This window comes from Dioscorea cayenensis, chromosome 19, assembly GCF_009730915.1.
Source record: "Dioscorea cayenensis subsp. rotundata cultivar TDr96_F1 chromosome 19, TDr96_F1_v2_PseudoChromosome.rev07_lg8_w22 25.fasta, whole genome shotgun sequence".
Taxonomy (NCBI): domain Eukaryota; kingdom Viridiplantae; phylum Streptophyta; class Magnoliopsida; order Dioscoreales; family Dioscoreaceae; genus Dioscorea; species Dioscorea cayenensis.
This window is the reverse complement of record NC_052489.1, coordinates 2,627,083-2,652,018: the sequence shown is the minus strand read 5'-3', so window position 1 is coordinate 2,652,018 and position 24,936 is coordinate 2,627,083. Positions and strand designations below refer to the sequence as shown.

General features: G+C 33.9%; 1 protein-coding gene across 1 annotated transcript; it reads left to right on the top strand.

Annotated features, from left to right (window-relative positions):
* The first annotated feature begins 1,605 nt into the window (after window positions 1–1,605).
* LOC120249429 (copper-transporting ATPase PAA1, chloroplastic-like) lies at window positions 1,606–24,614 on the top strand. The gene is given in 18 exon segments (XM_039257935.1): window positions 1,606–2,153; window positions 2,299–2,352; window positions 2,666–2,819; window positions 8,369–8,443; window positions 8,574–8,716; window positions 8,719–8,856; window positions 10,752–10,985; window positions 11,435–11,533; window positions 11,695–11,844; window positions 16,521–16,667; window positions 17,702–17,752; window positions 17,837–18,009; window positions 18,868–18,985; window positions 19,660–19,757; window positions 20,179–20,416; window positions 21,761–21,964; window positions 23,274–23,354; window positions 24,055–24,614. Coding segments are annotated over 18 exon segments (2,766 nt in total). The 5' UTR covers window positions 1,606–1,706; the 3' UTR covers window positions 24,217–24,614.
* Window positions 24,615–24,936: the final 322 nt, after the last annotated feature.

Here is a 24,936-nt window from a genome sequence, read left to right as displayed (position 1 = left end):
AAAGTGATAACTTATTTCCCTTTCAAATGAGAGATCAAGGGTTCTGACTCTCTCTCTTAAGAAGAGTTGAGGATTATAATTTGTCTACATTTATTTAAAACAATCTTTATTTTTTTATATGTTAATAGTTTGTCTTATCTATTTTGTATTTTTGTAAAATACAAAAGATAAGCTAGCATTGTAATTGCCTAACAGTTAAAATACTTGACTTTTATGCGGAAGATTAAAGGTTTAATTTTTCTCTCAATGCGTGAATAAGGAGTAAAAATAAAATTGTACATCTATGTTTTGGGATAACTTATTCGCATTATTAAAAAATGAAATAAAATAAAATTTGATGAAAAGAATACTCAGTGTTTTGATTGGAGAGGGAATGAAATACCAATTTTCTTACAAGGAGTTTGGGTTATTAAAAAATTTTTAAAATTATTTGAATATATAAATAATTATTTTTTTTAATAAAAAATTAATTTTAAAAATATTGTTTTTATAAAAATTTAATAATTACATTTTTTATAAAAAAATTAATATTAATAACATTTATTATTATCTAGAAAATAAAATTTTAGTTTTAAAAATATTAAAATTTATCAGTGTTAATTAAGTCAAAATTGGATCAATTTTTTTTTTTTAAATATGACACTTATGAAAGGAGTATTAATTATTTTTTAAATAAAAGTACATTAACAACTACTTTATTAAAAATAAAAAAGAGTTATAAATGATTACACAAAACATACAACTTATAAATCAAATAAAAAGAAAAGAGAAGACAAAATTAATAAAAAAGTACAAATAAAGTGATGTTTTTATTTCTTTATCTGTTCTTATTTTTATATTTATCATTTTTTTAATAAATCAATATTTTATCTAATTTTTTTTAAATAAAAAATTTATACCAATTAAATATGGATACCCAATTAAAAATAACATTGCATAACATAATAGAGGGTGAAAACCTTAACGAATTGGCATCTCGAGTTAACAAAATGAAAAAAAAGTTTAGGTAGATGTTGGAAACAGGGCTAATTACTTACATAAATCGAAAATTAATTTCTCCCTCAATATATATTTATGATCTCAACCCGTGTGACATAAGGTTTTTATTTTTTTTTAATTTATACAAAAATAAGTGATTAAAACCACTAAAAAAAAATAAGGGATGTACACAAAAAGACTAGATTTACACATATATGAATACTAAAATAACTCATGCACAACCGCTACTCATACTAAAAAAATATTTCTTTATTCATGATTTGAACTTTTATTATTTATAAAAAAATTTAATGAAGATTCCGCTATCAATAAACCATTTCATCGTTTTGGGATAAAAAAAAAAAAAATTTAAACTCACATAGTTGTTGAGACGTAAATATCTTACACTGATATAAGCATAATTACTAATTATCCAAAAAAGGAGAGGGGAAAAAAGTTTTTTATTTTATTTTATTTTATTTTAAAATTATGAAAACCCATCATTCCGAATGAACGGTCAGATACCGATAGAGCGTTCAATCCAACCGTTGAGGCTTGTCACGCACGCAACTACCACATTTATAACACGTTTCATTAACAACAACAGCTCATTTGTACCATTACCATTAAAACCCCAACTACGACGACAAGTCCACAGAGAAACAGAGGAAGAAGAGAGAGAGAGCTCCGAGCTCCAAACCAAGAGAAGGAGGAGAGCTCTTGAAGAGATGGAGGTTGCTTCGCTTCCCGGAATCCCTATGCTCGCCTTATCCAGAACCATGAGGCTCGCATCCAAATCCTCTCTCCACCGCCGCCTTCCGCTTCCTCCTATCCGAGCGCAGAGACTTCTCCCGGCTTCGATCTCACCTTTATGTTCCTCATTCGTTGGTTTGAGGACGCCCCGTGAGCGTTTCTTGATTTCGTTTATCGGGAATGTGCTGCGGAGTGCGGCTTTGGCGCGGCCTGGGTTTGCTTGTGTCTCGAGCTCTGCTGCGGGATTTTCTGGGGTTGCTGGAGGTGGTGCTGGTGAGGGGTTTGGAGGTGGGAGAGGTGGTGGAGGAGGAGATGGTAGTGGGGGTCAGAGTGCGGGAGATGGGGAGGTGAAGTCGCCTCTTGCTGTGGATGCTGGTGAGGCGTCGGGGATGGGTGCCGATGTGATTATCCTCGATGTTGGAGTAAGTGCGTTCTTCTTCTCTCTTTTTCGTTTTTTTTTGTGCCGTGTTTTACTTCGCTTCTTGTGCGCAAGTAAAATTTAATTAAAATTCGTATCTAGACTTTATTTTCTGAAAAAAATGTCTTTTTTTTTTTTTGAATGTGCAGGGAATGTCATGTGGTGGATGCGCTGCTAGTGTGAAGCGCATTTTGGAAAGTCAGGTAAAAATTATTTTTTTGGGAGTTTTGGCTTTTGTTCAATTTGTAAATATTGGAATTTTCATTGATTGTTTTGCAAAATTTAACATGATTGATGATGTGTTATGCGTTTATAACATGTTTTTCATTGTGCATTGTTTGTTTGACTTTCTCGTGTTACCTTCTATCATGTTGCTTGATCTGACGTTTGGTGTTTTGCATGTTCTGTGATGTGAGTGGCTTTGTTTTGATTTGGTGATTGATCATGTTTTCAATCCTTTAATGAAATAAAGTTATTAATAGTGTGACAGACATATGCTTATCTTCCTATCTACAGCCTATGGTGTCTTCTGCAAGTGTCAACCTTGCGACTGAGATGGCAGTTGTGTGGACTACCCCTGAAGCTAAGGTTTCCCAAAATTGGAAACAGCAATTGGGGGAGAAACTGGCAATGCATTTGACCACCTGCGGTTTCAAGTCCAGCCTCCGAGGTAACTTGTTTTCTGCTGTATTTGCTTAAAATGCTGTAGGCAACATTTTTTGCATGGGATTCTTTTCCATATCAGTTGTCTGGTACAGCACAAAAAAGTTGTAGAATTCTCAGTATCATCATGCTGGTGATTCTGTGCATTATAAATGTTAATCGCTGGAATAGTTATGCACATTTAACCTACCTAATATTGAAAATTTGAAACCAATTTATCTGAAGTAATTTTTAATGCTTTGTCAAGGAGATACACGGACAAAGCACATTTGCATAAATTGCTAAAACCATCTATTTAGCATGATGCAAATCCACCTACATATAAGAACTGTTTAACAATATAACAACATTGTCCTAAGATGGCTTTAACATAAGTATAATATGTTTTCTTGCTTCCTTGTTTTGCAGCTGTAGGGTTCTGATTTTTGTGGTTTACATTTTTTTTTCCTTCTGCTCCATGCCATTTTTCTACCTTTCCAGGCATGGTATTAATCGGCAATTCAAATATCTTGGAGGCACTTCTTCCATTGTTTCTTCTTACCACGCCTCATTTTTCATGGGCAAGAAGTCACTTTGCTGATTTGGAGCTACTTAAAATACATCCTGTGATATTTGATTTTCTTTTCCAAAATTGTTAATGTAGTTCTGTTGATTATTTGGTATTATGGAGTGCCTTTGACATGGTAGACATTAATTCAAATGATAAATTAAGTTTGAAGTACTTGTCTGGCGGTTACCATTGTATTGATCAGATTATTAAGCAAATAGAGCTGCCCATAAATTTTGCTGTGCCCAACTGAAGCTGGTCATTTTCAGTTAAAATAACTCATGTTTTATCTCTAATAACAATCTAAGCTGCCAGGCTAGAATCAGGATCAAGAATGCTTGGACCAAACTTCTCTTACTGCAGCTTATTGCTATCTGATAGAAAAATTACTGTTAGGACCCTCCCCAATCAAAAGCCTTCTAACCATGCTTGCTCATCTTATTTTGATTTAACTGAACTTCCAGAGCTAAGACCTAGGGAACTCCACTTTTGACTTCATTTAGATATTTTGGTATAAGTTACTATTCATTGTTGTGTCTTTTGCCTGCCGTGGGAGATCTACAGTGCTCCTACCTTGGATGAAAATTCTTTTGTTTGATATACTTATTGGGCAATCTAAGGTTAATTGCTTGCTTCAGTTTGTTGAACATTGACACAAGAAAGTTATATTACTGGAAATTCAAAGGGTAAATATGCTGTGAGAAGAGCTCAGGAATCGAAATTTTGTCTTGTGGTAGTTTGGATGAAAATTTTCAGATGTGCAGCTAGTTTTGAGGCGGTGGTGGTTAACTGCTTGTTATGTTAAACATGAACCTAAGAAAGTCAGGTTGATGGGTCTCTATCACTATTTTCTCTCTTTATAAAACCATCTTGATAGAGGCTGAGTAGGTCATAGCTTGTCATGTCAGATTATTCAATTTGTTGCGCTTGAGAAAAATACATTGAGGTTTCTGTCATTAAATGGAAGCTTGTGTCTAAATTGGCAGGCGAGGGATTTCCAATTGAAGGGGTTCAATCTTAGGAATTTGAGGGTGGATGTCAAATGGAGCTGAGATATCCCACTACCAAGGTGATATTCTTTTCATCCACTAGGTTTTCCTTTTTGTGGACCCAAGATGCTGCCGTTGACATCCTGATTTTGTTATCACTTCTTTCAATTTAGTGCCATATGCTTTATCATATGATTGATGAGATTTTCTATTACACATAGGTGGTCTTGGCAACTGGAACGGAGTAATTTGGTGGAGACATTTTGGGCTGAAATAGGAGAGTAGCTGAAAGATTTTAAACATCATCAGTTAATTGTTGAAATTATTCCTATTGAAAAGAGTTACACCTAAGAAATATGAATGAGTAACAGAAACTCGTCGATGGGGACTTTGGTCATGTACTTCTAAGATGTTTGGGACATGTCTTGCCAAAACAATATTTCTTTGATTGTTGAATTTGTCGATTAGTTGTGCTACACTCAAAAGAATACTCAGCAACCACTAATTAAATTTGATGACTTTGTCAAAATTAAACTTAGATTTTTCCTTATCCTTTTGGTGAAGAATGTGGTTCCCTACTGTTTTGCATGGTCATGTTGTACAGATATCATTGATACACTTATTTGATGCGCTAGAATCTAGGCTATAGCGTGTGTTGTGAAGCCAAATGTTGAAATTGGATGTCTCAGAATTGTGGAAAAATAGACATCTTCTTTAGATGGCATTGTCTGCCCCAGTATTTTGATTTTGCTTCTATTGAATAGCAATGGCAATACATGTTTGCATGTGACTGAATGTTTTCCTTTCATCATTGATGCATGACGTGGTTGGTGAGAAGTTTGGAGGAATGCACCTAGAGCTGCACTTCTATCAGATTGTATTGATGGACCTGGAGTAAGTTTGGGTCTTATTTGATAGTTTATATTCTGGATAAATCTTTCTGCTGAACAGAATTTGGTTCAGGCACCTATGCATGCCAGAAACTTTGATGGTTATTATACTCTGGTTAGTGGTGGGAGGTCACAGATTGACCTGAAGAATTCTGAAGAGCAAAGTCATTCCTCATGTATCATGCTTTTTGTACTTGGTCAAAGACTGATGTTGATCACCTGCAAAAGCATTTCTTCTAGCATTTCTACTTTCATCCCTTCCACTACTCCCCCATTTGATAGTTTTATGTTTCCTATGTACAACAATATTTTCCATTTAAATTCAGCTATTGAATCAGATGACTAATAGTTGCTTGTGAGCATTATTTCGTGTTATCTGTTAAACACCAGCAAAAGAGTCTTTTTTTAGTTTTATAGCGTTCACATGCATATGACTTCTCACCATTTACTATCTTTTATTTACATTTATATTTTTTTTCTTATGTATATCAAAGGAAATAAAAGATGGAGTTCACTTAACTGTGTGACGGTTGGTGGCATCTAAATTCAGCTACTAAATCAAAGTTTCAACCCAGAAGTAGTCATATATCATGTCATCCAAGACCATTACTTGACACAGTTCTAGGTTCTACATTTGCATATCTTTGTAAATTCAGTAAATTTAATTGTTTGCTTTTAAGCAAGTGATGTGATTAGCTGTGGGATCACCGTATCGATTTTACACCATTAAACACACCCACCCACCCATCTGCAGTTCAGCTTTTGTATGTTTTTAATTAATTAGCTGTTTTTGTAGCTTTAATATGGTTTTAATGCAGTTCAGCTGTGTCATTGTCCCTGTTAACTGTTTACTCCTGACGATTTCTTTGTTACATTAGAAAATTGATGATCAATCTGCAATAGTCATATATTCTTGTCTTATATTTAAGTTTTGAATCTTGATCCTGAAGTAAATAATAATAAGAATGTCATGCATAATAAGCGACTGAATGTTTATGGATGTTATTATAGAATTGGAGTTCTTTTACATTTTCAGCTAATTTAGCAACTGCATTCAGTATGTTATGGTGCCATACATACATGGATGCGATATATTTGGATTCTTATCTATTGTTTAGTGGTCTCTTTCAACCTTGTGTTTGAAGTTCTGTAATCTGGTTTGCATATGCTCTTTACAAAGAGCTCTGTAAATATTGCTGTTCACAAAAATAATTTTAAATGTCAAGTATAAGCTTAATAGTCATATTCGCTTATTACTTAGTATTCCTTATATATGCTATATTTCTTTGTTATTTCATTTAATCAGGCAATTTACATTGAGTCCATTATAGTGTCTTACAGATGAAGCATCAAGCATCAATATGTATTGTTTAGAGAACTATTTAAATTGTGATTTAAAGTTATTGTAATCTCTTTCTGATTTGGTGTTTATAAAGAACTTTCTCCTTAAGCTGTTTTGATTAACAAAATGCTAGATGGAGAAATGGTAAGCACTATGGTAAACAAATGAGGGTGGCAATATTTGTAGATGACCTATTATATGTCAAACATACAAGGGTAACAATGTCTATATATGACTTTGACATTTGTTAGTTCTTTACTGATTTCTGTGAATTAAGCTGTATTTATTGATTGTATAATGGTGTCGTCCAGATATCAAATAAGAATACATGCTTCATCCATGTCATAATCACAACATGTCGAAATGTTTGTTCCACATGTCTGATCTAGCTTTAGAAGAATTGAAACACTCTTTTACCTCGATACAAAGGGTTAGTGAAGACCTAAAATGGGAAAGTCTGTAGTTTTGAGGTTCAATTAATTCTATGTGTCAAAACCCTAGTTTGTAGTTTGGCTTATGGCTTTGTAGTTTTTTAATGCTGAACGTTCTTCAGGCAGATGCAATTGTTTGTCAAGAAAGGCTGTCTATACTAAGGGAAGCACTTATTATCTATAATATAGTGCTTGACAAAGTTTTCAATTTATCATGATTAGAGAACAGTGTGTTTTTAGTGTACAATACATAGTTTAGAGCGTACTAATGGAGGTATCTAATTGTTGGAAATATAGTCCTACATCGGTTGTGTGATAGAAGTGTAATGGGTTTATATATAGGTATAGGGGTTGAGCTACTAAGTCTTGAGACTTTTTGGTGTAAGACCTCTAAGCTTATGTAGCACCCATATAGGGCCCACTAGTACAAAATATAAAATCTAACACTAATATATAGTGCACATAATTTTTCTTGTTTAATGCTGAGAGTTTAGTCAGATGCAGTTCTGTCAATGAAGGCCATCGGTTTTGTTCTAGGAGTGTGTACTAGTCTGAGCATGGGTTATTGATGAAGTATTCAACTCATAAGAGAATAGTAAGCTCTATGTAAAACGACACTACTCAGTTTCAGGCTTACAATTTTTTGGTTGAATAGACCTTTAACATGATACTGAGGGTTCTTAAGATCATTTGGCTCATTAGGTTTTGGTTTATGATTTGATGTCTAAGAACCCATGAACTTTCTCGAAGTTGGGCCTTTTTATTAAGTATACTATATTCAGTTCTCTTGATAGTTATCTAGTTGTTGCAGTATTTGGACGTCCTATAATTGTTGCTTCTTTCTTTCTTGGTATGTGTTTGGATAAAAGATTTGTTTGGTACCAGACCACCATTTCTGGTATTTATAGCAGTCAATGGGCTGAATGCTTTATAGCCTTAAGACCTACACATCCTAGATTTTAACTCTTATGGAAACTTTTTTTTTTCTATGCAAAGCAGAAACCAGATTTATGTGCTATTACTCCACATCATTCTTACGTTATCTCCCTCATATTTTTTAAGATACCAATATGCTGTTTAAATGTGGCTCAAATTTGTAAATACCAGTAGAATGTTTTCTTGGTTTTTAAAGCTTGAAATCCTGGTTCTTCGTAAGTCTTCTTGAACTCTGTAGTATTCACTTTTAGTTACATCGTTTCCACTATTTGCTGGAGTGCTATCATGTTAGTCTTGGAATGTAGAACTGTTAAACAAGGTGCTGTTTAACTATTGTATGTGGTTTACATCTCATGTATCTTAAGGTTCATTATGCCGTATATCATAATAAATTTGCTTTTTTTTTTTGGTGTGTGTGTAGATTCAGCGAGAGAAACCTTTAATGGAGTTTTTGAAAGGAAGTTCAATGAAAAGCTTCAACGCTTGAAGCAGAGTGGTATGCCTTTTGCATATTTCCTGTATATCAATAATGATTTGAACTTTTAGCTATTAGAACGATTAACATTGTACCTGCTGAAATTTTCCTCAGTTTGTGTAAGCCCATTGTCAGTTTTATGTTATTCCAGGTAGAGAGCTTGCTGTATCCTGGGTATTATGTGCTGTGTGCCTTGTGGGGCATGCTGCTCATTTTCTAGGAAAAAGTGGGCCCTCGTGGATGCATGCCTGCCATTCCACTGGATTTCATGTATCACTATCTTTGTTTACGTTTCATTGGTCCTGGGTCGTAGACTTATTCTTGATGGCTTGAGGAGTTTGTTCAAGGGCTCCCCTAATATGAATACTTTAGTTGGTTTAGGCGCTTTATCTTCTTTTGCTGTCAGCTCTGTTGCAGCTCTCTTACCTAGACTGGTAAGTCCCAACCTTTCTCCATCAAATGCTGCAAGTCAAGTTAGTGGTGTTTATTCATTTATCGATTGGATAATATGCATATATTGCTATGACTTTGTTTTAGTTGTGGTCTTTGTGTGTTACTTGGAAGCAATAAAGTTTTCTCATATAATTAAGTAATCAAGAGAACAGATTATGTTTTGAGTTTTTACTGCTTGAAAGAAAAGTTTATAGTTCATACCTATATTAGGCTGGGAATATACAACCTTCTATAGAGTGCTTTCTACTTTTCAAAATTTCCACTTGTGCTTTACTGTGTTCTTCTGAGGGCTAACTGACATTGGTAAAGAAAGTTTGATAGTTCCCATGAATGATTTCTCACTTATGGCTTGCTGTGTTATTTTTTTTTTTTATTTTTTTGTTGGGAAGTTTTTGCTGTAGCTCTAAACCCAACAGGAAATCCATATTTGTCAAATTGTGGGACTATTAGTTACACTTAACACACCCCCTTGATAAGTGCTAGCCTATTTGAATAAGCCACCTTGCGAACAAACCGAACAAACTAAGTTCTGTTATCATGTTAGATGCAAATCAAGCATATTATCTAGTCATATTCAACCCAAAAACTTAAGTTTATAGGATGAGAAGCCCAGACTTATATATATTCAGATCCCTATTTTCCAAATTAACTTATGTGGACTATTAGTTACATTAACAGGAATAATGATGATTTAGTAAAGTGCTAGAATTTATAGGCGCTCATTGGATTAAAAACAAGATAGCTAGCATCTCCTATGGCAGTCAAGCAATAGGCCTTTTGAGCTGCCAACTATTCAGGTATTAAATTGTTAGTGTGCTATCCTAGAGAAGGGCAAATTACCAACTAGTATTGCATTATTTGCTCACTACACTTCTTGAAGGAACCTATGCATGTGCTTTAATATAGTCTCAAGGTTCTCTTATGTTTATATGATGACCAGGAAATCAAAGTCAATTTGGGCCAACTCCCTGAAGAAATCCATGCCATCAATTGGTGTGGGATTGAAAACTTGTATTATTTTCTGTTGCTACTGTTATTTTTGAATTGTGTTGGTAGCATTAAATAGATGATTTGCTTTTGATCTTTTTCCTTGCTCCTTAATCAAAGTGTTTAGGCTTTGATTGCATATTTCTTGTATTTGCTTGCAGATTGGTTTGATTTTATGCTAGTCTAGTTGTATTTTTCACTTCAGAATTCCCATAGACAACCTTATTTATTCCTTCATCAATAGTGGCGTGCTAAAGGTATTTGTACTCCTGATACGTTCAATTTGGATGCATGTTGATCAAGGTGTGCAAGCAATTCCTGCTAGGTTATCTTTCACATTTATATGAGAAAATGTCAAATTTTTTGTTTTGTGTGTGCTATAATTCTGTCATCAAGTTTACATGATTTGGAAGCATTACTTTCTAATTCAAGATCCATAACATTAGAATGTTAAGTTAGTGGAATAAAATTCCTTTTTGACCATTCTGTTTAATAATATCAATATGTTCAACCTTTGAATTGTGTGCTTTATAAATAGTAATGATCTCATAAAGATTAGGTGAGTGGTTGTGAAGATAGAGTATTTCTTTTTTACCGAGGGACATGCTACACTTTTTAAGTCTTCTTGGAGTTCTTACAGAAATTTACAGATTATTAGCACTTGTTTGACTTTTGTTTTCTCAATCAAATTCACATTGTTTAACTCAACCATTGGGCGTGGCTATTATAATTTATGTCCTTTGCATCTACTGCTCATAAATCATATTCACCTCTAACACACATTTTCATGTACTTGATTCTTGTGGATTATCATGTTCTTCGATGTTCATTTTGTTGAGAATATTTGAATCATATTTCATGTCTTGTTGACACTTCTATTTGTATGCAGGGATGGAAAACATTTTTCGAAGAACCAATAATGTTAATAGCATTTGTTCTGTTAGGAAAGAATCTTGAACAAAGAGCAAAACTAAAAGCCACCAGTGACATGACTGGACTTCTAAGCATTCTTCCATCAAAAGCACGCCTCATGGTGAATAATGATACTGAGCAAATTTCCTCACTTGTTGAGGTTCCTTGCGATACCCTCGCTGTTGGAGATCATATTGTTGTTCTACCAGGGGTAAGCTAAATGGCCTTTGTGTTCTCTTGTAAAACTTGGATGCGATCACTTAGAAAGGAAATGCAGAGTTCCCAATTTATTTGAGTTGCCTCTGAATAGGAACTTTTGATGTGGTCGGTTTCATAAAACCAGCCCATTTTAATGTGTTGATCATTGTGTTGGTAAGCCAAATGGTCTTTATGTTTTTTAGAAAATTTTTTGATGAAATAACCAAGAAGGGTTGTGCTTTGGGTTGTTTTAATTTAATTTAGTTTAATTTATTTGTTCAATTATGCAAATGTGTTCTACAATATAAGTTGGCTAATTATTGTTAGCCAATCTTTTCTATATCAATTAATAGAGCCATGTTCTGCCTTTTCTTTTTGATTTTTAACTCTTCCTATTGGCTTTGGTCTTGTGTTGGACATTTATTTTGTTGATTTAATTATTGTAAATAATAAACAATCTAGGATCGTGTTCCAGCCGATGGAATTGTTAAAGCTGGAAGGAGCACTGTTGATGAATCAAGCTTCACCGGAGAGCCTATGCCAGTAACAAAACTTCCTGGGGTATGCGTTAGTTATCTTTTCATTTATTTATAATTTATCAATTTTTTCATCCCAGCTCATTTGAATGTTTAAGCCTCTTGTAGCTTAAGGCTACATCCGTGCCTGGAAAATCATTTCCCTGTTTCTTTCCATGCTTGTAATCTGAGAGTTTCCTTTGTCAGGCTAGTGTAACTGCTGGAAGTATTAACTTGAATGGCACACTTACAGTTGAAGTGAGAAGGCCTGGAGGTGAAACTGCCATGGGAGATATTGTTCGCTTGGTGGAAGAAGCACAAACAAGGGAAGCTCCTGTGCAACGGCTTGCTGACAAGGTTTGTTGGTTGCTTTCTTTCATGTCACATCATATCTCATGGATAACATCATTAAGCGAAACTTAAAGATTGAAAAGTCTAATTCTGTATTTTAGGTTCCACTTTGTGATTTAGAATTAATGTTTTGTGCGAATTTAGAATAAAGGAAAAAATAAAACTGAATTCTTCTCACTTCTAGGTTAATGTTGAATAAATATTACAAGATTTACAGAAAATTGTATAAACAAATAAGGTATGAGGTAACTTAAATGATAAATCAAATCTATTTTTTCTAATACAATCAAATCTCCTTAATCAAAAGATCTCCTTTATTGATAGCCTTTTTTTAATCAGGTTTTGCTAAGTATCCTGGTTGACACCCCTTCTTAAGTTGGTGCATAGATATTTATCGTGTCTGACTTTCCTTTGTAAGAATATCTGCTACTGCTTGTGATGTTGGGTCAAACAGCATATAAACAGTTCCAGCTTCAGTCTTCCCTTTATGAAGTGCCTATTAATCTTAACATGGTTTGTTCTGTCATAGTGGATTGGATTGTGTGCGATGCTAATAGCTGCCTTGCTATCACAGTACAACTTCATAGATGTAGTCACAAATCCTTTTAAGTTCTTCCCAAACTTGTCCTAGCTTGCAATTCCATGAGCCATCGATCTATGTTCTGCCTTCGTGCCTCAACACTAATACGAGCTATTATACTTTGTTTCTTGCTTCTCCATGTTACTAAGTTTCCCCACACAAGCATGCAGTAGTGCATTGTTGACTTAATATTTGTAACTGATCCTGCCCAGTCTGAATTCAATGCTTTGCTCATTTTTTTTAAAAAAATTGCCTGTTCTCTGGAGAGCTTTGTAAATAACTCAGGATGTGATAGACTGCTTTAAGATGCTTTTCATGAGGAGAATATATGAATTGGCTTATAAAATCACAGCAAATGTTGTGTCATGCCATGCATGGGATAAGTAAATCAGCTTCTGAACTAGTTTTTGGTAGTGAGATGTATTCACTGGATCTCTCTTTTTGTCTCCAATTTTTTTAGTTTGCATCGATTGGTGTTTTGCAAGACAGCAACTACTCATGCTAGTCTCTTTAAGCAGATCAAGCACATATTTCTTTTGTGAAACTGCAATCTCTTTTCTTGATCCAGCTATCTCCATTCCAAGAAAATACTTTAGTGATCCCAAGTCTTTGATTTCAAACCCAGAGGCTAGGCATTGCTTCAACTGCTCCATTTCAGCTATGCCATTTTCAGTTTGAATGATATTGTCAATGTATACTATGAGAATGGCAATCTTTCCATCAATTGAATGGCTTCTCTCTACTCTTTTCATTATCCTTATTCATTTCCGGATTTGCCTGGATAACCTCTAGTCACAAGAAATATCCTAGGATTAAATCAAAGTTAATTTAAACATTAAAATAGAGAGAAAAGTCAATATAAAATCTTTGTTTATCAAAAGCACTAATCACCTAATCCTAGAAAAGTAGATCTACTCACACATGTTTGATTTACAACCCATAATGTTCAAACTAAGCATTGCTGAACAAAAATAAAAAAAACTAAGAAAAAACTTTGTTTGATTGATGAGTTCCATGCTTGTAAGTCGATAGATCTTCACTTAAGCCTTGATCTTCTCCGATGTGTGCTTTGGCCTTTTGGTGTTTCTAAACTGCAAACCCTAACCACAACAGCCAAAGATGCCCTATGAAACCTTTCCATTGCCTTATATGGGGTGAAATAAGTTAGGGTTTTCTTTGACGGCTAAGCGACGGGTGTGGTGTGTATCACAGGGTGGTCTTGGAGCTTTTAAAAGATCCTGCATTATGTTTCATACCTACGGTGGTTGACACTAGTTAGCCATGTTGCATGCTGTCTTCTTCCTTTATAATCATTTATCTCTTCACAGCTTCTCTTCTAGAATGCTTCAAATAATCATGAAATTAATGCTGACTTCTAACCATCTGCATATAAAACACTGGAAAGTAGTAATTCTAACCAAAAGGATAATATTCAAATAGGAATATCAACCAGATTTATCAATGAATTAAACCTAATCCCTAAGTTAAAATCTTACGAAAATTTTCATTTAGTCGGCCACCAAGCATTTAATTGTGGGGTGTAAATTGAAAAGTAGTGTTGCATGAACTTGAAACGGTAAAACTGCAGTTTTTTTTTTAAATTTTAAATTTATGTCTATAAATAGATGATTCATTCTCAATTTTTTTTTTCCATTTTACTATACTTTCAATCTTTCACTCTATTATGGATAGAAATAGTCTTTAAAAAATTAACAATATATTATTTTATGGAAATTTGTATAATTTTTTTAAAATATTGTAATAATGTATTTTAAAAAAATATATATATTTTTTGGATATATTAACTAATTATTTTCATATAATAATGAAATATTTTTGTTGGATAACTATATTTCTTATGAAATTATATTGTGAATAATTGAAATGATTGTAGGTTCCATATAATATAACTATTATTGTAGATAATATAATGGATAAAAGTTTAATGGATTGATGAGGTGACATGAGTATCGAACTCTTGGATAGCTCTTAACCAGTTCACAAATTTTACATTCAAATGAAGATGGACTTTTATTTTTAAATAAACTAGGAAACAAGTGTTTTAAATAATAAAAATTGGCATGTAATCTTTAGTGCCAAAGCACAACATCACTAGAAATAAAAGCAGATTTAAAATAGGTATGCTGAACTTGTTTTCCAGGGTCAGTCCTATCTTCAAGGAAAGTGAGATGTGCACTTGCTTTAGCACTGCCAACTGTCCTTCTTGGGACCATTTCTTGAAATGCACGCCGAGAAGATAGAAATTAGCTTGACACTTGAGATCATTAGTTATTTTTGTTGAAAATATAGTACCACATCGGTTGTGTGATAGAAGTGTAATGGGTTTATATATAGGTATAGGGGTTGAGCCACTAAGTCTTGAGACTTTTTGGTGTAAGACCCCTAAGCCAATATAGAGCCCATATAGGGCCCACTAGTACCAAAAATATAAAATCTAACAATTTTATTAAGGAAAAAAGATTACAAGAAAGTTTAGGAAAACAAAGGATACTATGCAAAGTTATAGGTGGGGTATCGGAATGGATCTGGTCCCAGAAGTTGCCAACAATGACCCATTGACAATTTTGATTTTTTTTGGTTCTTTGACAAGGAGTATGAGTAGAGAAAAGACGGGAGCAACTTGTCAGATTATCTGTGGTTCCAGAATATATGATCCAAGAAGAACAGAGGCAATTATCTTTTTGAGCTAAGGAAAGGGATATATTTGAAAATTTGGACATTGGAAGAGTTTGTACAAGTGCTCTCATTGTTCCTTTGTGAATTGAGACGCTTCCTGAGTACTTTGTGTCATTGATTTTCTTTTCTAGATGATTAAAAAGCATGGTTGTCAGAACTATTTATTCTTCCAATTTGGGGCTTTCTATGAATCTTCCAACAAGTTTCTCATGTACGTCAATGCCTTTTGCAATGATTACACCAAGGCTTTTTATTGTTATTTTCATATTCATTTCCCCTCAAAATCAGAGTATTGTCTCCTACTGCCGGTTGCGGCACTGCTCAAGTTAGATGCTTGAGCTTGCTCCTTCCATTAATCACTGACATCACCTGAGAGAAGTGATCTCCCCCATGGGTTGTGGCTGTCCAAAGTGTCCCACCGAGTGTTGAACTTTCGCTCTCAGAGGAATATAGGGATCTCCTTGCGCCAGTCATGAGTCATGGTTGTTTTGGCTATAGTTTTTCCATACTAGCTTCTTCTACCTATACCATAGTTGAAGGACCAAAAGGAGAATTTGGTCTCTTTCTTATCAGGCGAGTCTCCTTACTTGCCTGGCCCCACTTAAGAAAGGGGTTCTCATCAAGAAATTGTTGGTTTAATCAAAATGGGCTACAATGACTCTGGACAATTTTGCTCACTAATCTAGCTCTGATACCATGTGAATCTACAAGAGAAAAGTAAAACTGAATTCTTCTCACTTATTGATTTATATTGAATAAACATTGCAAGCTTTATAGAAAATCTTAAAACCCAATAAGGTATGAGATGACTTACACAATAAAATCAAATCTACTTTTCTAAAACAAACAAATCTCCTTAATCAAAGGATCTCCTTTATTGACTAGCCTTCTGGATTAATAGCCTAATATTCCTAATAATTTGACACTTGTTGATTTCAGAAAGTTTGTTCAATAATGTTTAAAATTAAATATATCATCACTTAAGCTTGTGACAGAATGTTCTTTGAAATTCTTAATATCACCTGGTAATCTTATTCTTTATGCTGGTACAGCTAACATTTTTTTCATGTTTGACTTGAGTTGAACTTTAGAGTCTGACACTCTTACTGGTATTACAATTGCCTAACAAGGTCCGCACATTTTTCCACTTGTGATGAATAATATTTCAAGAATCAAATCATAATTAAACATACTGTGTAAAAATAAACCATATGGAAATTTGGGGAAGGGTTTAAAATGCTTGCTAATGTATGCATTCTCGATTCGCCTTTTTTCTTTTTGGTACTCCATTTAATTAATTTGGGTTTGCATGACGAATAACTCTTTGCAAAATTATGATAGGTAATTGTCATGTGACATACATCTCTATCACATTACATCTTATGCTGGGGACCTGATTTTGCAGGTTGCTGGACATTTTACTTATGGGGTTATGGCTTTCTCTGCTGCAACCTTTATGTTTTGGAGTTTGTTTGGTTCGCAACTTGTACCAGCTGCTATTTATCATGGGAGTCCTATATCTTTGGCATTGCAACTTTCCTGCAGTGTTTTGGTACAAACACTCTATCCAAGTGAAATTTGTCATATAAAAAGTATTTTATGCCTCTTTAAGCTAGAATAATTTTCTTGCAATTATCACATATATTGCTTTTAGTTGCCAGGCATGCTCTTCAGAATTTCAAAGGATTTAAAGGCCAATAATAAATTTATTTGACCTTCACCTCTGATGAAGGGAGGCATGGGGATGATTGCTGCATTGATCTGGTTAATCATTGCTGCTGTTTGAAATGAGTAGTTCCAAGTTCCAACCCAAATATGATTCCCTTTTAGCATAAACTGAGCCTCTATCTAGAAATTATTTAACAATGATCAACCTGTCTTAGACCTCAGATGGTTTAATCTAATCCAGGTCATTTAAATGGTATCTTTTGATTCCTCTTAGCGAGGAAAGAATGTGAAGGTTTTTCCCATATATTTCAATGTTTTTAAATATTTTTGGAGTTTACTCAAATATTAAGAATTTAAATGTTGCTCATATCATTGAAATTTCCATACACCTATAGCCTAGGGCTGTAAATGATTTAAATTTGTCACTAGCTTGATTCAGCCAAACTTGGTGCTAGCTTGAAAAAGTGCATATATAGAATTGTAGATGCATATATATACATATATATATATATATATATATGTATGTCAAATTGGGCTATATCAGTCTTTTTTTACGTATCCTGCTTGAGCTCAGTTCATTAATTAATAATCATATCGAACCTAGATTAATTTAGTAATCTAATAAAGAGCTGCTCAATTGTTTCAAAGCCCTAGTAAAGACTCTGTAAGTCCATTAAGAAAGTTTTATTTACGTTGGTCCAAGTGAAGAAGCATTACCATTGCTTCACATTTAAGCATGAGAGAAATTGACTCATCAGATGGTTGTAAATTCTGCTGTATTTGTGCCTCTTCACACTCATAGTGCCATTGCTTGACTAACATACTTTTGCATCACTGATGCTGTTATCATTCTTTTTCACATGATTTTGTAATCAGTTTGATGCTCCTATTTAATTATACCTTCACTTTCATGTGCAGGTTGTTGCTTGTCCATGTGCACTTGGCCTTGCCACACCAACTGCCGTGCTGGTACCTGCTTACATTCACAGCTAACATGTTAAACAATTTAATTTCTTATTTTAAAATATTATCTTGTTGAAAATAAATATTCAGGTGGGAACATCCTTAGGAGCAACCAAAGGATTACTCTTACGAGGTGGAAATGTCCTTGAAAAATTTGCAGGTGTTGACACCATTGTATTTGACAAAACTGGGACTTTGACAATTGGGAAACCTGTGGTGACCAGCATTTTGACTACCCAACCTGAGGAAAATAAGTTTTCAAAGTTAGGTGGTAGCAATTTTAAATCATCTGACCAAATACCATTATGTTAGTTATTATTATTTTTGTTAACTGGATACATCATCCTCAGTTATTTTGATGGGTATCATCTTCAGAATATTGTTGATTTGTCATTTATTTGACTAATAGTCCAGAAAATAAATTCTATGGCTAGATTATTCCTACATTTAAAATTATCCTTTCTTTTGTTATCATGATATGCCACAAGAAGCTCCTTTGGTTTCACCTCTTAGTAAGAAAGGTGGTTGCAGGAAAAATTACAAAATAATTGTCTACTTTTTAGCTCATTTTCAAGTTCTATTACAATGATTTTATTGCTTTGTCTCAAGGGCCTTGTACAAAGTTATCATCCTTGTTTTCTTGAGGAATGGTGTAGGATGTCCTTTTTGTTAAACAGCATTGCTTAATGCTTTTTTTTGTTATTATTATTATTAATAATCTGTTGTTGAAATAATTATGCATTTATTGGTGTTCATAGGTAAACCTAGATTATAGTAAATTGCAAGACAGTGTCCTTCATACATTATATCAAGGAGTGTTTTCTTCAAAATTCCTTTGAAATGAGAAGTTTCTTTCATTCTACTGTAACTTGTTGCACAATTACTGGTGGATGATACTTCTAACACTTCCTTTTGTTTGCAAAGATCTTTTTCAGAGTGTTGTGTCATGAGTGTCAGAATTCAGCATATAATGTTATTATCTGGTGCTGAAAGCTGAAAGCTGGACTTCCCATTGTCATAAATTTTAACTGTGTATTTGCCTAAATTTTCTTTGATTTTATACTATATACTGCATTTCCATATTGAGCATAAGCATTTATGGACATGATATCTGAATACAGAAAATGGACAGAAAATGAAATTTTAAACTTGGCTGCTGGAGTTGAATCAAATACAAATCATCCAGTTGGAAAAGCTATAACAGAAGCTGCTCGTGCTGCCGGTTGTCATAATGTGAAGGTGATTTATGTCCTTGGCACTTGGCTTCACTTTACTTTTTACAGCTTTTTATGTCTTTTCTCCTTTCAAAATCTTGAATATGACATCACCTCAATCACATGCCTGCATCCATTTTTCCTTCATTTGAATAGCCTTGTAAATCAAGCTGGGCTTGGAAGAGTGAAGGAGTTTCATTTCGACAAATAAAGATTTGTATGATAGATCATTAAAAAATAATTCAAAGGCACAATTTCAAAGTAAAGAGTTAAGTCATGTTCATTTTGGAAGTCTTCTTGCATATGTAAAAGAATCAAATCTTTTTGTAGGAGAGTCCAGTTACTCAAGCCTTGGAACAAATAAAAATAATTAATCTTAGGACTAGAATCATGCTTAGTGGATGTGGGAAATTTTCATTTCAAAGAGTTGGTATGATGATCATCTTGATATTCTGTAAGCAGAGCTTCTCGTAGAATTTTCCTCCAAAGTAATGCACTTGAACTATATTTGGTCTTTCATGTTATTTCTTTGTAGCTATTATTTTTGTCATGAGCATAGTTATATTAGCTCTTTCATTTGTAATCCCAGTGCTTCTGATCCCAATTGTTGTCTTTGCTAGTATTGGAACAAATTCACTCGCACACACAGTTCTTTCCTCAGATTATTCCTTAATTTCAATATGAAAATTTTATGGTTAGGCCACTGATGGAACGTTTAAGGAGGAGCCTGGTTCTGGTGCGGTGGCTACCGTTGAGGGCAAGATGGTTGTGGTTGGGACATTTAGTTGGCTTAGCAGGTATCCCCGTAAAAAGTTTCTCTATTAGATTCATTCTGACTTTTATTGGTCTCCTTTATAATTTTGTAAACCATGAAATGTGTCATGTTAAATTGTTTTAAATCTTTACTACCAAGCCCTGCTCTTGGCTTGTTTATTGATAACCTGTATCAGTGGTTTCTTTTAGCTCACCCACAACAACTAATAAGTGGAAGCTGTGTATTTGAAGAAATGATGACAGAGACAGAACTATAATGGAATGGTCTTAGTTTCTTACTCATGTTGAGAATGCAACTTATCTGCTGAGCCTGTCGACCTTATAACCTGATTCATAGAAAATGACGATCCTGTTTTGCACAAAGCTTGTTACTATTTTAAAACATAGCTGATGAACTGAATAAGTTTTACTATTAGTAAATCATGATCAATTCTTTGTTCACAGGCACGGAATTCATCACCCCATGCCATTAGAGGCAGAACTAAACAATCAATCGGTTGTATATGTGGGAGTTGATGGCGAGTTTGTTGGAACTATTTACCTTGAAGACCAAATCAGGGAAGATGCTCGACAAGTTGTTGAGTCCTTGACTAAGCAGGGACTATCCACTTATATGCTATCTGGAGACCGGAAGAGTACTGCTGAATATGTAGCATCAGTGGTTGGCATACCGAAGGACAAGGTCTGTTTCTTTTCTAATTATTTAAGTTTTAACCTCCTTTATTAAAATTATTGGAGCCTACAGATACAGTGAAGTTTACCTTTGATTCTTATTGGTTAGGGATTTGATTTCTTTCTTTCCTATAAAATCAATGAAGGCTCATTATTCAAGTTAAAGTTTCATTGAATTGCAAAAATTTAATATTTGTGCATTCCTTAATTTTCAAATACGATGATACCTTACTCTCTCCCTTATTTAGTTATTTATGATTGTGAACTCTTCTGTATTTCAGTCGAGTTGGAAAGGAATTTGGAGATCACATACCTTATGGACATGATATCTCATTAAGTAATATTTATTGTTTAACATTTTATTGCTTGGTCACTTTCGGATAACATACATTTTCCTCATGGGCAGTGTTCTCTCAAAATTAGTGACTTCATTCAGTGATGCTCCATATGTATGGCAATCTGGCACCTCTTGGTGTAATGTCTTACAGTATTGTCTGATATTTGTATTAGAGGTAGCCAGCAATTGACTAGCAGACAAACTTCATTCTAAAAGCAATTGTTTTGTAAGTCATAGTTGTCAACTACACTTTTTATATGAGTTAGCCATGTCAAAGAAAATCATACCCCAGATGCCGTTGTCTTGGCACAAGGATTTCAATGAAAGCTTGAGTCTAAGACCAATTCCAAATATAATTACTTAAAATGGTTGGTGAGGACATGTCACTTTGCAGTGGTTATGACATATGACGCATTTTGCATGCATATGAACTTCTGCTTGGAGGATGTAATACTTAGACTAGCCTAAAGTGTAAGACTAAATACAATTTTAGATGCCTATATTGTAGCAAAAAGGAATCCAAACAGGAAATGTATATCTTAGGGAACACCATTAGTATAAATATTTGGGGAGATTATAACATCGTGTTATAATGAAGAAGAGCATATCAGAGCAGATGGTTCTTTTTGCGTAGCCCATAAAACTGATTGAGAGTTGATGGTTCAAAGTTTGTTGGAAAAAATGAACTTATCCAATTATGAACGTAGAAAGTTGATTGTTCAATCAAAAGGCATATCTTGTCAACTTTACTCCAGTTTATAAATCAGAAAAATGCACATTTGTGTCAGTGGTTGGAAGGTGACTATTCCTCCTGTAGGTACCTCTTCACAGTTTTTACTCAATTATGATGTTTGTTGGGTAACAGATGTTAAATGTGAACTGTAAAAGGACTAAACAAGGAAATGGAAGCCAAAAGTTGAAATAGAGTCCTGCCATTGATTCCTTAGTAATTTTTTCTTTCCCAAGAATTTGATATCTATATTTATGTGCTTTTGAATGTGAATTTGGATTTGTCAGGTGCTTTCAGGTGTCAAGCCAGAAGAAAAGAAAAGGTTCATATGTGAACTTCAGAAGGGGAGAAAAGGTGTTGCAATGGTTGGTGATGGTATTAATGATGCTGCTGCGTTGGCTTCTTCAGATGTTGGAATTGCCATGGGTGAAGGTGTTGGTGCAGCTAGTGATGTGTCGTCCATTGTCCTTATGGGAAACAAATTATCACAGGTACTAGATCTGACATATTTTAAACTATTTTTTCTATTTGATGTGGTGATTTTCTAGCTTAAACTTTGAAAGACCACGATTTCTTTTATAGCCTTAAGAAGTTGCACTTCTTTGGTTTTTATGTTCTAGATATATATATATATATATATATCATTTGTTGATCTTTTTAGCTTACTAACAGATGCCAACTGATGAAAGAACATTGATATCTGACCCAATAATCTGCTTTTTGTTTCTTTCTTTTGATACATCATGACTGACTTCTGGCCTTCTCTACCTACCAATTTTTTCTTTTCTTTTTTTTCTTCTTAGTGGTTCATGAGAATTCATGCTCTGGCATAATAGCCTAACTTTGCTTTCCTCCTTTTTCTTTTTTGTGGTTAGTGTGTTTTAGCTGTTGTTATCTTATTCATGTATATCTGGCTTCTTTTGAAGTAATTTAGGAAATTAGTCTGCAGGTCTTTGATGATTTGCTTCTAATATAAGATCCTTTCAAATCCTTTGATAAATAAGGTTCCGCTTTCACTTCATCTTTTTCGCACCGTCTACCTCTCATATTGGTTAACTTTGTATATGTTTGGTTGTTTATGAGTTGTGTCTTGGATGTATACTTGTGGGGAGATAGTAATGAAGCTACTCTGTTTATCTGGTGTGTTCTGATGGTCAAAAGATTGCCAATTTGATTACTCTCATACTGTCTCATGCCATTTTTTCAAACGGTTAGTAAATCGAAATTATTAGGGTACCTATACCAATTTTCCCTGGATGTTTTAGTTAATCCCAAATCTCTCACAATAATTGATAGTCTTCTTCTGTATTTGCCTAAGCATTACATGGCTTCTGTATTAATTGCTATATTGTTGCATAACTTTGAGCCTCTCATAAACTGCTTCGCTTCACTGCTGATGCAATAGATTGGTCATTGATATTCATCCTGGTGAACTGGTTTATCTCTAGGCCTTTGGTGTGAAACAAGTTAATTAAAAGGTTACAAAATGTGAAGCCTTTTCACTGCCATTAATGTTCTCAACTTGTAGGAACCATAGACAAACAGTCAGATGTTGACATTGTTGAAGTAGACCATGAGCCTATGATATTTTTAGTTGCAGCAGCTCTTACTATGATGTGAAATTTTTAACTTACTTTCGATTATCCCCTGTAATTTAACAAACAATGTGGCATTGATGCACTGTGAGTAAAGGAACATATGCATACATTTCTATTCCTTTGCTAAGCTAACCTCAGTCTCCTTATTTCCCATTTTCTAATGCATTCTGCAATCTCTCGCAATGTTGCTGCATTTGTTCAGTTGATTGATGCACTGGAATTGAGCAAATTGACAATGGAGACTGTCAAGCAAAATCTCTGGTGGGCGTTTGCATATAACATTGTAAGTTTTGCTGCGTTTCATTTTCTCAATGATTTTTTTATGCTGGTGACATTGATTAAGTTTTTGTTATGGATTATATTCAAGAAAATACCTTGAAGTGCGTTACGTTGAAGGTCTCTTGCCCATCAATTTTCTCAGTAATTTGTTGATTGAAGTTAATTATATTTTCACTATAGACATCGATACAATATTCACATTTCTAAACTGGTTTTTGTGAGAAATATTGTTGCTATCATCTCATCAATCATGCCAATCTGATACTCTCTCCGTACCTTTTTACTTGTCACGTTTTGGACCTTTTCTTTGTTCCTTTTTACTTTTATAAAATATTAAATAATTTTTTTAAAAATTTATACTTTAATCTAATGTACTTGTACAATTTTTAATAAATCACAATCAACTAAATATTAAATCATATACTTTACTTAGTGGAGTTTTAAATAGGGGTAGTTTTGAAAAATAATGAAATTATTTATAAAATATAGGTAACTAACAAACTTTAACCAAATTTTTTTAATCAGTGTGAACTAGGTAAATATGACAAATAAAAAAACAGGAAGGCGTAAAACAGTGAAATGAATGGATAGATGTTGCTCTCATGCATTATTAGCCTCTTGAAAAAATAATTCTCCAATAGTACAAGAATAAGATGTTTTCGGGCATGTACATACTTTTTCAATGGAGTGAATCCATTATGCAGGTTGGAATTCCGATCGCTGCTGGAGCATTGCTGCCGGTAACCGGAACAATGTTGACACCTTCTATTGCCGGAGCTCTAATGGGGTTGAGTTCAGTGGGAGTGATGACGAACTCTCTTCTTCTACGACTCAAGTTAGGCTCAAACCCAGAAACACCAAAATGATCATGTACTCAAGGAGGAAATCGACTCCGCGTCGGTCTCAAATGTTATCATCGACATCAATAGCAGTTCAGCGAGACCTCACAGCGCAAAATGGAGAAATGCTTGATCAGCAATAAGAACCTCAGGACCCCTCGGTCTAAAAAATCAAGCATAATGAAGATGTGAATCCATTACATCAACCTAACAATTGATCATATATATATATATATATACTTATGGTTCATAGTTCATGATGTAATACTGTTTTCTTATTCCACAGGCTAAGTTTTCATCAGCTATGAACGTTGTTGATGTCCCCTACTTTTAATAAGTGGGCATCTGCATTACCAATTGACATTATTCGTCATTATGACCGAGGATATTCACATTATTTTAGTACTTTAACAATTACAATGGATCTTCACTTTGCTTTTGTTCCATTTATAATGACTTGCTTTTGGTTAAAACTCAGAAAACTTCTTGTGACTTTTTTTTTTTTAAAAAAAAAAGTGTTTTTTATTTTAAATATGAGCAAACCACAAATTTAAAGAAAAATATAAAATATTAACTCTCGAATCTTGAAATAAAATACCAATTCATTTATTGTAATATCAATTTATTTGTATTTTTTTTTTCAATATAAGTTGTTAGGCTGCTATAAAAATGTAGAGGCATGTGCAAATCTCAGTGAAACAAGTAAGAGTGCGGTTAGTGCATATATAAACATTGGTACAATTTGTA